The following is a 13,665-nucleotide window of genomic DNA, read 5'->3' as shown; positions in this document are numbered from 1 at the left end:
TTTTGGCTTTTTTTTTTTTAAAGCAAAACTAGAATTAGAAATGTTTGCACACACACATTTGCCTAAATCAATGTGCATCACAAACATTTGGATGGGTGAATCTGAACCCAGGTTCTATGTATTTGTTGTTACATGATAAATGAGACTTCCTTCAGTCTGACACTAAATTGATGGATTCTCAAACAGTGAATTAACTTTTTAATGAGACATGATTCGTCCTGATTAAATGTCAGATACAGCAGATTCTGATGACCTTACAGAGACTACAAGAAAACAAACAAAATTCAATATTTGTCATGATGAAATACATTTTTTCACAAAGTTGAACGCTGTGCACAGTAAACTGTCTTAAATGTACAGTGTGTAATATTTAGTAACATTTATTGGTGAAGTTGCTGCAGAAAATCCTAACTTATGGCCCTTTTCCACCATGTTATCATTAGAATCAGTTCATTAAAACTATTTGTTCAGTTCGTCCTCCATGAACAGAGCACAGACACAGTCACTGGACTCAAATACAGTGGCAGGGGTTGTGATCAGCACTGCTGTCCCTAAACACACAAGACTATGTTAAATACTGAGATGTTAGATATTTCCCTGGTAATTGTTGGAGATTAATCTATGTTTTTAGGATTGTTAAGTCTTTTTAACTGATCTACAGTTCACCATTGTTCTGCTTGATTTTTGTGTCAGACGTCTCTTCCTGTGACGGTGCTCTGACCAATCAGTGGCCGGCAGTCTGACAACATCATGCATCGTAATCGCCTCAGCACGCTTAGAACCTCGCCAAAGCAGGTGGAAACACAATTTAATTGTGCCCAGGCGAGCCGGTGGAATCACGCCGATAGTGATCCAAAGTGGCTGCCTCTGTAGAGCCAACAGCTTGTGATATTCACTAAATGAACACGCATTCTGTAGTAAAAAACAATTCATATAATAAAGTAAATACACATATTTTATCTCCCAAATTAAAAGAATCAAAGTTTTCTACCTTTAAAGCTCATCGTTCAGATGGCGTTAGAAAATGAATGATCAGTAAGAAATAATACTTTTAATAGTTTTATTTAATTGCATTAGAAAAAATTTTGTACTCAAACACATATAATACCAGATGTTATTAATAAGAATATTTATTCACATAATAAAAATGATTGCACATTTTGCAGCAGCAGCAGCTGCTTTACTGCAGTTTAATAAACTCTTATTGTGGAGTGTGACTTTGTCTTCAATCTCTGTGACGATACAAAAATTACTCAAACGACGAAAAACGAGGACATCTGTTCACTTCCTGTTCTGTCCCATCATTTCACAGTGGCTCCGTACATCAGACACACAGAGACAGACAGAGAGACACAGACAGACAGAGAGACACAGACAGACAGACAGACAGACAGACGTGTTGTCTCTCATTGATCGGTTGCTCACTGCTCTTGCATCGCTTAGTTGTTGTTGTTGTTGTTGTGTTGTGAGATTGTTCCAGAGGTATTTATTTACTTATTTACTAAAGTTCTGTTTGTGTTCTTCTCGGCTCAGAAGTGATCCAGTCTCTCTTCTTTTTCCATGACTGTTGAAAGTGAGCTGGTGCCTGTCACTGCCTGTTTGGAGTCTGACTCCGGCTCCTGTTTTGTCTCATTGTCTTCAAAGCTGATGTTGTCGTAAACTTGTCTCATGTTGCTCCTCGTCTCCACCTCCTGACTGGCCTTTGCTTTGTCCTGCTGGATCTGCAGCAGCACGGCCTTGTTCACACCAGGACCTGACAGAAGGACAACAGGGGACAGTTCAGGGGACGGTTCAGGGGACGGTTCAGGGGACGGTTCAGGGTCACTGAGTCACATAAAAAAAATGATAGAAGGAAACAGAACGTACCAAAGTAGCTGAGCAGGACGGGGAGGAAGACGAGTCCATGAGCCATCCCCAGAAGTGTGATGACCAAGTTTAAGCGGAAGAAGAAAATCTGGATGAGCTGAGCTTTGGCCAACGCCAGCACAAGAATGCCAGGGAGGTTTGTCATAGCAACACCAGCAAATACCTTCAGGGTACAAATATCACACACATCACATTATTATATTTATACACGGGTACGTGCACTAAATATAAGCGATTACAGCACACTTACAGCACTGCCCATGTTAGCTGTGGCCTCCTTGGCTCTTTCCACATGTGTGGCTTTGATACTGAGAGCAAACGATCTCGTCATGTGAGACACAAACTCCACAGAGATGCCCACGGCCTGCAAACATCAGGTCAAGAGAAAATCAAACAATATGACTTTTAAGGTTAATTTCAAACAAGGTCAAGTTCAAATTGATTGATTTATCACATTTAAAAAGAACCCCTAGAAAAAAAAGTTCAAGCGACCGGAGTCGATCTCGAGGGCCATGTTGATAGTAGGAAATATAAGGGTCTCTGTACAATTAATCAACTTTATTAGTGTTCTGGAGAGACATTTCCCAATGAAAAAAAACGGATCTAATATATATAAAAGGTTAATTAGTAGCCAACTATGGAAATAATTTACTCCCTTTATGATCACTTCTTATGTGAAAAGCCCCAATGTGGCATTATGAAAATGTGGAAATATTTTAGACTCCATATAAATCTTTTGGAATTGTCCGGTAATACTAGGATTCTGGGATAATGTTAAAAAGGAAATTGATATTATTTTGGAGGTAGATGTCACATCCAGAACCAATGTTGTTTTTGTTGGGAGCCATACCCTAAGACATAGAATGCAGATCAGATATATATATATTGTGGATTCTTTTATTAGTAGCAAAGAAAATGATTACAGTGAACTGGAGGGATGTAAAACGACCAACAATAGGTCAATCGGTCCAGACAGGCAATATATAAGATTATATATTGCCTGTCATTTGTCTGTTACATGTATATATCTGTTAGGTTAGGAAATGTAAAATGATTAAAATGTTAAAATAAAAAGTAAAAAAAAATAATAACAATAATAAGAAGAAGAACCCCTGTTGTGGTTTACACAATTAAAGTTAAAGTAAAATCACCAAATGAAACTGTGTAAAATGGAAATGGCAAATAAAAGTAGAGAAGAAACACTAAGAGCCAATAAAAGAATAGCAAAAATAAAATGATAGAAGTTCAGCTGCTATTAAAAGTTAGTTTAGTTAGTTTAGAAGAGATTTCTAACTGTCCATGATTGGGCTGAGAATATACAATATCAAAAACAGAGAAATATCTCATGGATGTGATGTTAATCATGTTTGTGATGTTCCAGCTGTCTCACACATGTCTCACACATGTCTCTTTCGTGTATCGTTCATGTCTCACAAACGTCTGTCTCACACATGTCTCTCATGTATCGTTCATGTCTCACAAACGTCTGTCTCTCACATGTCTCACACATGTCACACATGTCTCACACATGTCTTTTTCGTGTATCGTTCATGTCTCACAAACGTCTGTCTCACACATCTCTCACACATGTCTCTCATGTATCGTTCATGTCTCACAAACGTCTGTCTCTCACATGTCTCACACATGTCACACACATGTCACACACGTCTCACACATGTCTCACAAATGACTCTTTCGTGTATCGTTCATGTCTCACAAACGTCTGTCTCACACATTTCACACACATGTCTCTCATGTATCGTTCATGTCTCACAAACGTCTGTCTCTCACATGTCTCACACATGTCACACACATGTCTCACACATGTCTCACACATGTCTCACACATGTCTCTTTTGTGTATCGTTCATGTCTCACAAACGTCTGTCTCACACATGTCTCACACATGTCTCACACAGGTCCCTCATGTATCGTTCATGTCTCACACATGTCTCACAAACGTCTGTCTCACACATGTCTCACACATGTATCGTTCATATCTCACAAACGTCTGTCTCTCACATGTCTCACTTACCGTGACCAGGTTAATGAGGGCCACTGCGTTGTAGTCGATGTCCCACAGAGTCATCACACCCACTGTGTCCACAATGATCATGATGATGGTGAGCAGGTTGAGCAGGCCAGAGCGGAGGTCCAGGCCCAGCAGAAGACAGCACACCACGAAAGTGGGCAGCAAACACAGGGAGATGTTGAAGAGTCCTTCAGGCACGATGGTCAGGTACTGCTCATAAAACACATTAGTGACCCTGGAAGACCAGAAGAGACAAGCAGAGAAGATCACAGTCAGATATAAATGCACTCACAAAACCTCTAGTTTCAATTCACTTTTAGTTTGTGTTGTTTTGTTCCTTTTATAATAACTCTGGGTCACAAACTAGAGAACTTAAAGAACATACGTGTATGGAAAGACTTCAAAGTCAGGCGAGGTTCCTGAGACGTTCCTCATGCTCAGTGTGATGTTGTAAGCCAGTTCTCTGGACTTGAGCAGAGCAGCAGTGAACTCCTGAGAGTTTGTCAGAGGTGTGTGATAAGCCATGAACCGAGAGGCTGCAAATGCACGAGGAAAAGCTTTACTCACTCATCTAATTTCTATTTAAATTAACAGAGAGTCACATGACTCACCTATAATCTCTCCACTCTCGTCTCTGACCACAGCTGTGTCGTACGCGCCCAGTCCTCTGTTAGAGCAGAAGATGAGTATATCACGTATATATCACATATATCATATCCTGTATTAGTTTGTGTGCAGGTGTGAAACTCACCCTTTAGGACACTGAAGGTCGGGTCTGTTACCCAGGAAGTCAGGGAGGAAACGCTGGAATTGTGTCTCGTTGGGCCTCAGGACGCCGTCTTGAGGAGGGCTCATACATCTAATTCCACAAAATAAAGCCGCTGTAGAAACACAGGTGCATTGTTAGTGAAATAATATAATATATAAAGGTTCAGACTGTATTTCAGTGTGGTTCTCCTCACATTCAGACGCAGGACAGAACTCCCCCTTGTTTGGACCGCGGGTATACAAACGACAACATTTAGATCCAGGGTTGAGCCAATCGATGAAATCATCCACCCAAGAGTTAGACGGGATCCCCAGGTAAGATCTGCACATTATACACATGCCACCACAATGTTAGACTGATTTATCATCAACACATCCCATAAACACTTAGTAAATCAACTAACAAATACAAAGTTTCAACATTTCATGGCCTTAAAACTATAAACTTCATATTCTAAACTATAAACTGACCTCGGGTCATCTCTGATGTTTGGTTATTTTATTCACTGAGATCCTGTTTCTCATTTTACAGTCTGATTTACAACCCCATATATATATTTATATATACATTACTGAACAGAAGTAATTCTAATCACAATTAGATTTGTTGTTTTAGCAACGCCATAACGACAATAGAGGATCATTACTTCTATTTCACTTCACTGGAACACATCCAGAAAACATGTATGCAGAAAAAAAAACATACTCTACAGGTGTCAAGTATTTAGCGTGATCTATTAATGTTTCTGGTAAATCCTGTTTGTCCTACTATTTCATTTAAAGAAATATCTGCTGTAAAAAACGTCTGTTACGCCAGGTTTATTCAAGACATGCTTGAGCATTACATACACATGTTGCATGAGTTAATCTCATTGACAGCTCACTAATATATAAGAGCAGCTTTAAGTCACATCACTTCATTCACAATTCACATGATCACAGAATTTGACAGACAGAAAAAAACAGAGCTGATGGTGCCTGAAATGTTTGCACAGTACTGTATATATATATATATACATACACATATATGTAAACGTAGATATTTTGATCTCGGTCAGTTTGTCTGTTCAGTTGTTGATAAAATACCAGTGATGATAATCTTTGTCACTGTTTTTGTGCTCTTGCCCTCAGGTCTAATCTCTGTTATTTCACAGAATAAAGAATTTTATTCTTGCGTCATCCTGAGCTTGAGCCTGAGTTTCAGTCGTCAGCTGTGAGTGTGGAACAGTATACATTTTTTATTTAATCTCATGAGCATGAATGAGTGAGCGCCCGTTCCATTCTGTTACACATACAGTACAAATACATATTTAGGATAATAATAAAGTTAAAAGACACAAAGAACAAATGTCTGACAATAGTCTAATCTTTTTTTTTTAAACTAAGTAGAAAGCAGCTTTGTCATCAGGGAAAATGAATTAGAGGAGGTGATGGACTCTTAGTCCAGTCAATATAAGAGTTTTGCTGTTTGTCAGCTATCTAATCCTAATCTAATCAGGAGGATGTAAATTATAGATCATCTAATGGTCACGGCCACCTTTAAGCTATCAGATGGGATCACTTTCATGTCATCATGATTTTATATCATAATGAACGTAATATAACTGTTGAGAGTAACTGCAAAAAAAACACAGGCAGTTCCCTGAAGTCATTATTTACAGTAGTTAAATAGTGTGTGTGTGTGTGTGTGTGTGTGTGTGCGTGCGTGTGTGTGTGTGTGTGTGTTCGTGTGCGTGTGTGAGAGACGATCTGTTATCTGCTCGGTGGCATTCATGTAAGTCCGTTTATGATTAACTCGTGTGATTGGCTGGTGTGCCAGAGGTTGCCACTGTGATACCAGGTTCAAGGATGAGACCAAGTTCAAGGATTTGTCAGTGAGAGAAGATGAAGACGTGAAGAACACATGCTTTCGTGAAGAAGAAGAACACGCTCTCGCGTGTGAACATGAGGACCTGAGACGTGACGAGACTCACAGACTCACAGACTCACAGACTCACCGGTCAGGGTAACTGCTGGCATACTGGATTTTCTGGGTCAGGGAGAATTGATCACAGCCCACGCTGGAGCAGACTGCGTCCATGCCTGCCACAGAAGTGAAGTTGAAGCCCTTTTTTGTTACAAAGTAAACAGGAGCTCCAACTTCAAAGTATTTGTACAGAAAATGGAAATAGTCCAACATGTAAGAGCCCTGCAACAAAAACACAGAGGTATAATTAGAAAAGGAGCATGAAGGCGTTATATGAAGGTATATATAAAGTGTGTATATATAGTTGCATGAAGTGCTTCCTGACCTGAGGCATGGCGAGCTCCTGATCCAGACCGACTGTGACGTTAAACATGAGGAATAGAGATCCACAAAAAATGAAGATGAAAACCAACATCTGCAGAAAAGAGAGGAATAAAGTATTCATCAACAACAACAACACACAGGAAAGTTCGACCTTTTAACCTTTCTGACAGTCTGGGCTCATCAGAGAATGCTCTTACCACAACAATCCTGGTGTAGCTGTGCAGCAGCACTGGTGCGTAGTATTTCCTCATGAAGGGCAGCAGAAAGCCCTCGTTGGACTTTTTGGGCTTCTGAGTTGACACGGTCACACAGCACAAAACTTCACAGCGGTTGTTGTCTTGGCGCCGGGCGTCGAGGGAGAGCAGTGCCACAAAGGCTGTGACCTGAAGGATGAAGTCCATGAGCACGGCCAGAGCAGCGTACAGAGCAAAAGACTTGACAGCCGGCATCGTGGACAGGGCTCCTAAAGTAACAACAGAGACACCATGACAAGTCAACACGTGAGCACAAACATTATCCATATGCTCCTTAAATAAAAGAAGTATTCCTACCGAGAAAGAAGCAGATAGACTCTGACAGACTACACAAGAGCATGCTGGGAGCTACGTTTCCAAGAACTCGGCCAATGTGCTCCTCTCGTTTTTCCCCGGGCCTTCGTACGTCCCTCTGCGGGCACGAGGTGAGACGTGTTACTATAGATTATCATCAATACTTCTACACGTTGTGGTGCTAAACACACACCTGGTACTCCAGGACAAAGATGAAGATGTTGTCAGCTCCGACAGCGAGCACCAGGAAGGGCACGACCTGCAGAATGACCAGCGAGGACGGGATTCCGATCCAGGAGTAGAAGCCCATGGAAGCAAGGACAGAAGAGGCCACCACCAGGATCCCACCCATGCCCACCAGGAACTTAGAGTCCACCTTGAAGACAGAGATAAGACTTGTAAGACAGACGTACATTCAACTCCCTGAACCCTCGGATTTTCATAGCTTTGCTATATCATGTCTGTATTGTACAAAAGTGAGAGAGCTATAAACCAACAAGCTCTAACTGAGGAGATAAGCACGATATACGCTGACAAGGCCACTGCTGCACTTTCTCCTTATCTTACACGTTTCATCCATTACTTACTTCACTTTCTCTGTGTGGGCCCTTGATTTTCCACGTTTTTAAAAATATTTTTCATGTTTAAACCAAACAAATCTCATCCAGACTTGTCTGACGCCACAGACTCAGATGATCAACAGATCATCAGCAGGTTTATGCTCATGTTTATGTCGGTGATAAATTAGCCCTTAACACAACTATTACTATTACTGTTTCTTACCAGTATACGTTTCCACGACGAGTATTCCCCCAGTGCAACAGCAATGTAAACAAAGATGACAGCGTAGCTGATCATAAAAATGGGGATGTCCTCCGCTGTTGTCCGGTTAATCTCATCCTCCAAAGACCTCTGTGAGATGGGATTGGGAGAATCCAATGATTAGTGGTTTGTGGACAGACTCAAAGCAGAGTTTACGTCTGTGAGTTGACTTCACCTCTGACATGTAAGCAAAGGTAAATTTGTTCTCTGGACTTTTCTGGTAGTCTTGGACAATTTTGAGGAACTCTGTCTCCCACCGCATGGCCACTTTAAATTTGGGGTCACCGCGGGGGAAGTTGTTTAGGGAGAAGGTGGCGATTAAAGCCTCAGCGTTTGTGTAATCTTCATCTGGAGAAATAAAAAACATGTTATGTTGAAGTGAGATGTGAAGATGGTTGTGTTTTGAGGGATAATTGTGCAGGAAGTCACTTACTCTCATAACCTCCCACAGCCAGGAAAGGGAAGACAGGCGCTCCATAATCAGCCATGCAGCTCATGTCTAAGTCTGTGATGTCTTTGAAGGACAGAGGAGAGCTGTGAAAAGAAAAAGAAAGCGGTGGTTAATTCAGAGGCAAACTTCAGCTCACTCACTGTGGGTTAGGGTTCTTCTGAATCCTTACTTTAAGCAGTAGAACAGATGATCTCTCCAGTCCACCTCTTTGGTCACACCCAGCTCGGTCATGTTCACCTTGGCGTTGATGTTGTCTAAGCTGTTCTGGAAATACTGAGGCAAACTGTTGACTGCACAGTCCACCAGGGACGGGTTGGACGGGTTCAGAGGTGCAAAGCAGACGTCTTTCAGAGTCGCTGTTCGGTTCAGATCCTCAGACCAGAACTCAATGTTCTGAAAAAGTGTCAAATATAAAACAATGAGCATTTACAAAAAAAAACCACCACACTATCACCTTCAGGGTTTTTTTTTTCTTCAGACCTGTATTCGTTTCTGGAGCAGCAGAAGCTCGATGATGAGATCTTTGGACAGAATCCCGCTAAAGTTCTGCTGTCCAAACAGCAGAGAATCATAAATGTGGCCTTTTCTGTTTGGTGCTGTGAAGATGATCTGGTTTGTCCTGAAGAAGGGGCCAAAGTGTTTGTCGTGAAAGTCTTTCTCCTGTCGAGCTCGGCTGTTGGGAGCAGACCACAGCTCCACTGGGTCAGTAGTGAGCTGGATGTCTTTGAGACCAGCGCTGAAAACAGCCACGACCACGGCTGACAACAGCAGCACCTGAGAGGAAACGTGAGCAAATATAAGACTTTGATTGATCGATTCAAACATAAACAGGTGTGTATGGTGTACTCACAGTGAGTGGATAAGTGGCCATCACCGTTCCCCAGTTCCTAAACTCTAAGCTGAGGAAAGCTTGAGCTGCCAGACTGTTCCTGTCAGCACAGGTCACGTCTGAAGGTTCAACGACCATCTGAGTCACATCGTTACTGTTCTTGTCTTTGCTTTTGCTCTTTCTCTTCCCTCTCTGTTCATCCTTTCTTTTCTGAGACTTCAAACAGCTCGAGATGCAGAGGTGGAGCAGGAAGACAAATATCAGGATACAAAGTAAGATAATAGTGACAAGGAGGAAGCCGTTCATACCCAACAGTATGAAGGGGGCGGGGGGCGGTGGGGGAGGCGGCAGACTCGGACATGAAGCTTGACAGTCTTGGCAGGAGCAGACTTGACCTCCTGTCGGCGTGGTCTCGTTACACATAAGAGCTCGGCCGTTGTAGGGGACGACGCCCTCTGGTAAACCCTGGGTGTCTCCTTCTTTCACCAGCGTGAAGTCAATGTCCAGAGGAGCCAGGCCATTACTGGAATCTCCCTGGAAGTCGTACCAGCGCTGGGCCGTGCACAGTTTGGCTCCGTAGCGACCGCACATGGTGGAGATGGCAAAGCCTCCTGTCGCAGGGATCCTGACATTTTTACATGACTCGAAGGAACCTTCTGCAAAGGTGGAGCTGAGGAAGGCCTGGTAACCCACGACGACCTCCCTGGTCTTGTTCAGCTGAGTCACATTCATGACCTTTAAGATCTTGACCGTCTGGCTTTGGTTGGGGCTGCAGGTGTTGATGCAGTGCAGGTGAGCGAAGTTGTCAGCGCAGGACGGACATCGGTTGAGCATAGCTTTGGACAGAGTCAGACTGGTCTCCAAGGACTTCAGCTGTTTGATGGAGCAGCAGGCAAAGGTGTGGTTCTCACCGCGGTCCAGCATGGGACACGCCTGCAACAGGAAGAGGAGACAGGAGAGTGAAACACAGGCTTCCAAAATATTCGCATTGGCGCCTTTAAGGTTTATATGAATATTATATGGATATAATGATACATTTATTTTGTTTAAATTAAATGGGTATGCAAATAAATGTAGTTAGATAACACAAATAAGATCTATTTTTTCCGTAATACTGCACCTGAAACAAGAGTGGTGTTTATTTTCATAAAGAGGTTGTTATTTTTGGCATAATGTGTGTGAGTAAAATGTCACCTACTGAGACAGAGATAACTGTAGTGATGTATTTTGATTTGAACCAACTAATGGACATTTAAAAATGTGTAATAAATGAGATGGATATTCAGAGGTATTCTCATTGACTGACTAATATCGTTTGTTGCTTCAGTTTCATAAGTTTGAAACCTGCAGCACATACATACATTCTTGAGTTTCATGTAGTGTTCTCCTTTGAGAGCTCGTGCTGGTTTGAAGTCCACACAGGGGACGATGGGCGGGATGAGGGATCCTTCCACCAGAGGGTTCCGTGCACACTCTTCATAGAAAGCACAGTAACCAGGCTCATGTAGAGCGTCTGACAGCAGCTGCACAGATGACAACGAATAATGTCAAATAAACACCATCATATTCACAAAGACAGTCTCTCCTCTGATGTCATTGTGATGCGTATGAGAGTTATTCCACGATTAAAGAGTTTTATGATTTATGATAAAAGGTGCATGTAGATAACAGCGCTGAGTTTCTCCTGAAGATATTAAAATATTAACCTGTAAATGTCACCGTGACGTCAGAGCTGCACTGTGTCCTGCTTTAAAGTTTAATTGCACACTGACAGGTAATAATTAACAAATACTTACAAATCAATTAACTATTTCCTTAAGGACTTCATTATTTTTTTTTTATTTCAAACCTAAATTAAGCTATAATAAGTATATATATGTATACATATACAATATATAATCCAGACTTTAGTGTTGGTTTGCGCTCACTTTCTATTTTTGTATCTGACTCTGAATTCTGTCTGTGTTCATCAACCAAATACAGTAAATATATGGACAGACACAGAGACAAACAAATAGACACAAACACACAGAGACACAAACACACAGAGAGACACAAACACACAGAGACACAAACACACAGAGATACTAACACACAGAGACACAAACACACAGAGACACAAACACACAGAGAGACACAAACACACAGAGACACTAACACACAGAGAGACAAACACACAGAGAGACAGAGACACAAACACACAGAGACACTAACACACAGAGACACAAACACACAGAGACACAGACACACAGAGACACAGACACACAGAGACACAAACACACAGAGACAAACACAGAGACACAAACACACAGAGGCACAAACACACAGAGACACAAACACACAGAGACAAACACACACTCTCTTACACCTACAGAAAAGCCCATGTCCAACAGGGATTCAAATCACGGACAGCGGGAGCCACTAGTCAACTTTGCTGAATTACTGAATTAAAGATTGTAGCATGAATTCTAATGTATATTATTTACATTTAATCTGGATTCACTTGCTTGACAACATGAAAATAACATGAAACAAAAAGATTCTTCACAACTTTTACACAACCATGACTTTTTATGATACATGTGTGACCAAGCAGTACTTACTTTACTTACTTTAATACTTTAATACTTTAAAATAGACACATAAACGTTGAATCACTGACCTGACATGATCAGAGTCATTACATGTATTTAGTATTTATTTAAAAAAGTATTTATATTATAAGGCATTATTACAAAAGTACAAGTGTAACTTAGTATAACTTAGTATAACTTAGTATAACTTAGTATAACTTAGTAAAAGTGTAACTTAGTATAACTTAGTAAAAGTGTAACTTAGTATAACTTAGTAAAAGTGTAACTTAGTATAACTTAGTAAAAGTGAAACTTACCACACAAGTGCACAACAGCCAGACAAAGACAGTGACCTGGACCATGATTCCTGAGAGTTTCCTCAACAAAGAATCCACAAAAACACGTACAGTACAGTACAGTACAGTACAGTACAGTACAGTACAATACAGTACAGTTGAGTACTACAGGTGAGTACTACAGTATACAGTATATCTCTCCCTCTCTCTCTCTCCCTCTCTCTCTATGGTGTTCAGAAGGACATGCAGAGACATGAGGACATGCCCAGTCCACCTGTGACGTCCCTCCTGTCTTATCTGGTGTGATGCCGCGTCGGACCAATCATGATTATATACCATCAGTAGTTTTGTGTGATTATTAACGTGGGAGGGATTCTGATAGTGTTGCTTTGGAGACGTAAATGAAGAGGCAGAAACTACGGAGAAGTCCAAAATAACAAACACACATAACAGGTGTGAGACGTCTTCACCTGTGTCCTCTGTGTCCCCCGTGTCCTCTGTGTCTTTATCACTCAATCTGTGTCTGTGGAAAACACACACAGATTATCACTCTGATATTTAATCCCAGGTATCTGGTATCAGGTGTCACCTTTAATCCCAGATCACACGCATCTACAACATATATGATTTTTAAACGCTGTTGGGGCAGTCTACAGTGTACTTCAGTATACTGTAGTATACTGCATTATACTACAGTACACTACAGTATACTCCAGCGTACTTCAGTGTCCTTCAGTATACTACAGCATACTTCAATATACTACAGCGTACTTCAGTATACAACAGTATACTTAAGAGTATTTTAGCATACTTCAGCGTGCTTCAGTATACTACAGTATACGACAGTACACTTGAGTGTACTTCGTACTTCAGTGTACTTCAGCGTACGTCAGTGTACTTCAGACTATGTCAGTGTACTTGAGTGTACTTCAGAGTCCGTCAGTGTACTTCAGCGTACTTCAGTATACTACAGTACACTTGAGTGTACTACAGCGTGCTTCAGTGTACTACAGCATATTTCAGTGTACTACAGCATATTTCAGTGTACTACAGCGTACTTCAGTGTACATCAGTGTACTTCAGTGTACTACAGTGTACTACAGTGTATTTCAGCGTACGTCAGTGTGCTTCAGAGTACTTCAGCGTACTTCAGTATACTTCAGTGTACTTTAGCGTACTTCAGTGTAATTC

At 41.3% G+C, this 13,665-nt stretch overlaps 1 protein-coding gene across 1 annotated transcript; it reads right to left on the bottom strand.

Annotated features, from left to right (window-relative positions):
- Window positions 1-1,529: 1,529 nt before the first annotated feature.
- npc1l1 (NPC1-like 1) lies at window positions 1,530-12,540 on the bottom strand (the record flags this gene model as incomplete). Its single annotated transcript, XM_083902378.1, has 21 exons — window positions 1,530-1,753; window positions 1,867-2,029; window positions 2,117-2,230; window positions 3,901-4,132; window positions 4,283-4,433; window positions 4,509-4,564; window positions 4,649-4,778; window positions 4,860-4,987; window positions 6,663-6,853; window positions 6,957-7,046; window positions 7,153-7,418; window positions 7,507-7,621; window positions 7,697-7,879; window positions 8,287-8,415; window positions 8,501-8,673; window positions 8,759-8,859; window positions 8,946-9,169; window positions 9,257-9,550; window positions 9,627-10,538; window positions 10,967-11,128; window positions 12,496-12,540. The coding sequence occupies 21 exons, from the start codon at window positions 12,538-12,540 to the stop codon at window positions 1,530-1,532; spliced, it is 4,083 nt and encodes a 1,360-aa protein (XP_083758504.1).
- Window positions 12,541-13,665: the final 1,125 nt, after the last annotated feature.

This window comes from Microchirus variegatus, assembly GCF_963457635.1.
Source record: "Microchirus variegatus genome assembly, chromosome: 16".
NCBI classification, from domain to species: Eukaryota; Metazoa; Chordata; class Actinopteri; order Pleuronectiformes; family Soleidae; genus Microchirus; species Microchirus variegatus.
The sequence above is the reverse complement of the archived record's forward strand: the minus strand, read 5'-3'. Positions and strand labels throughout refer to the sequence as shown.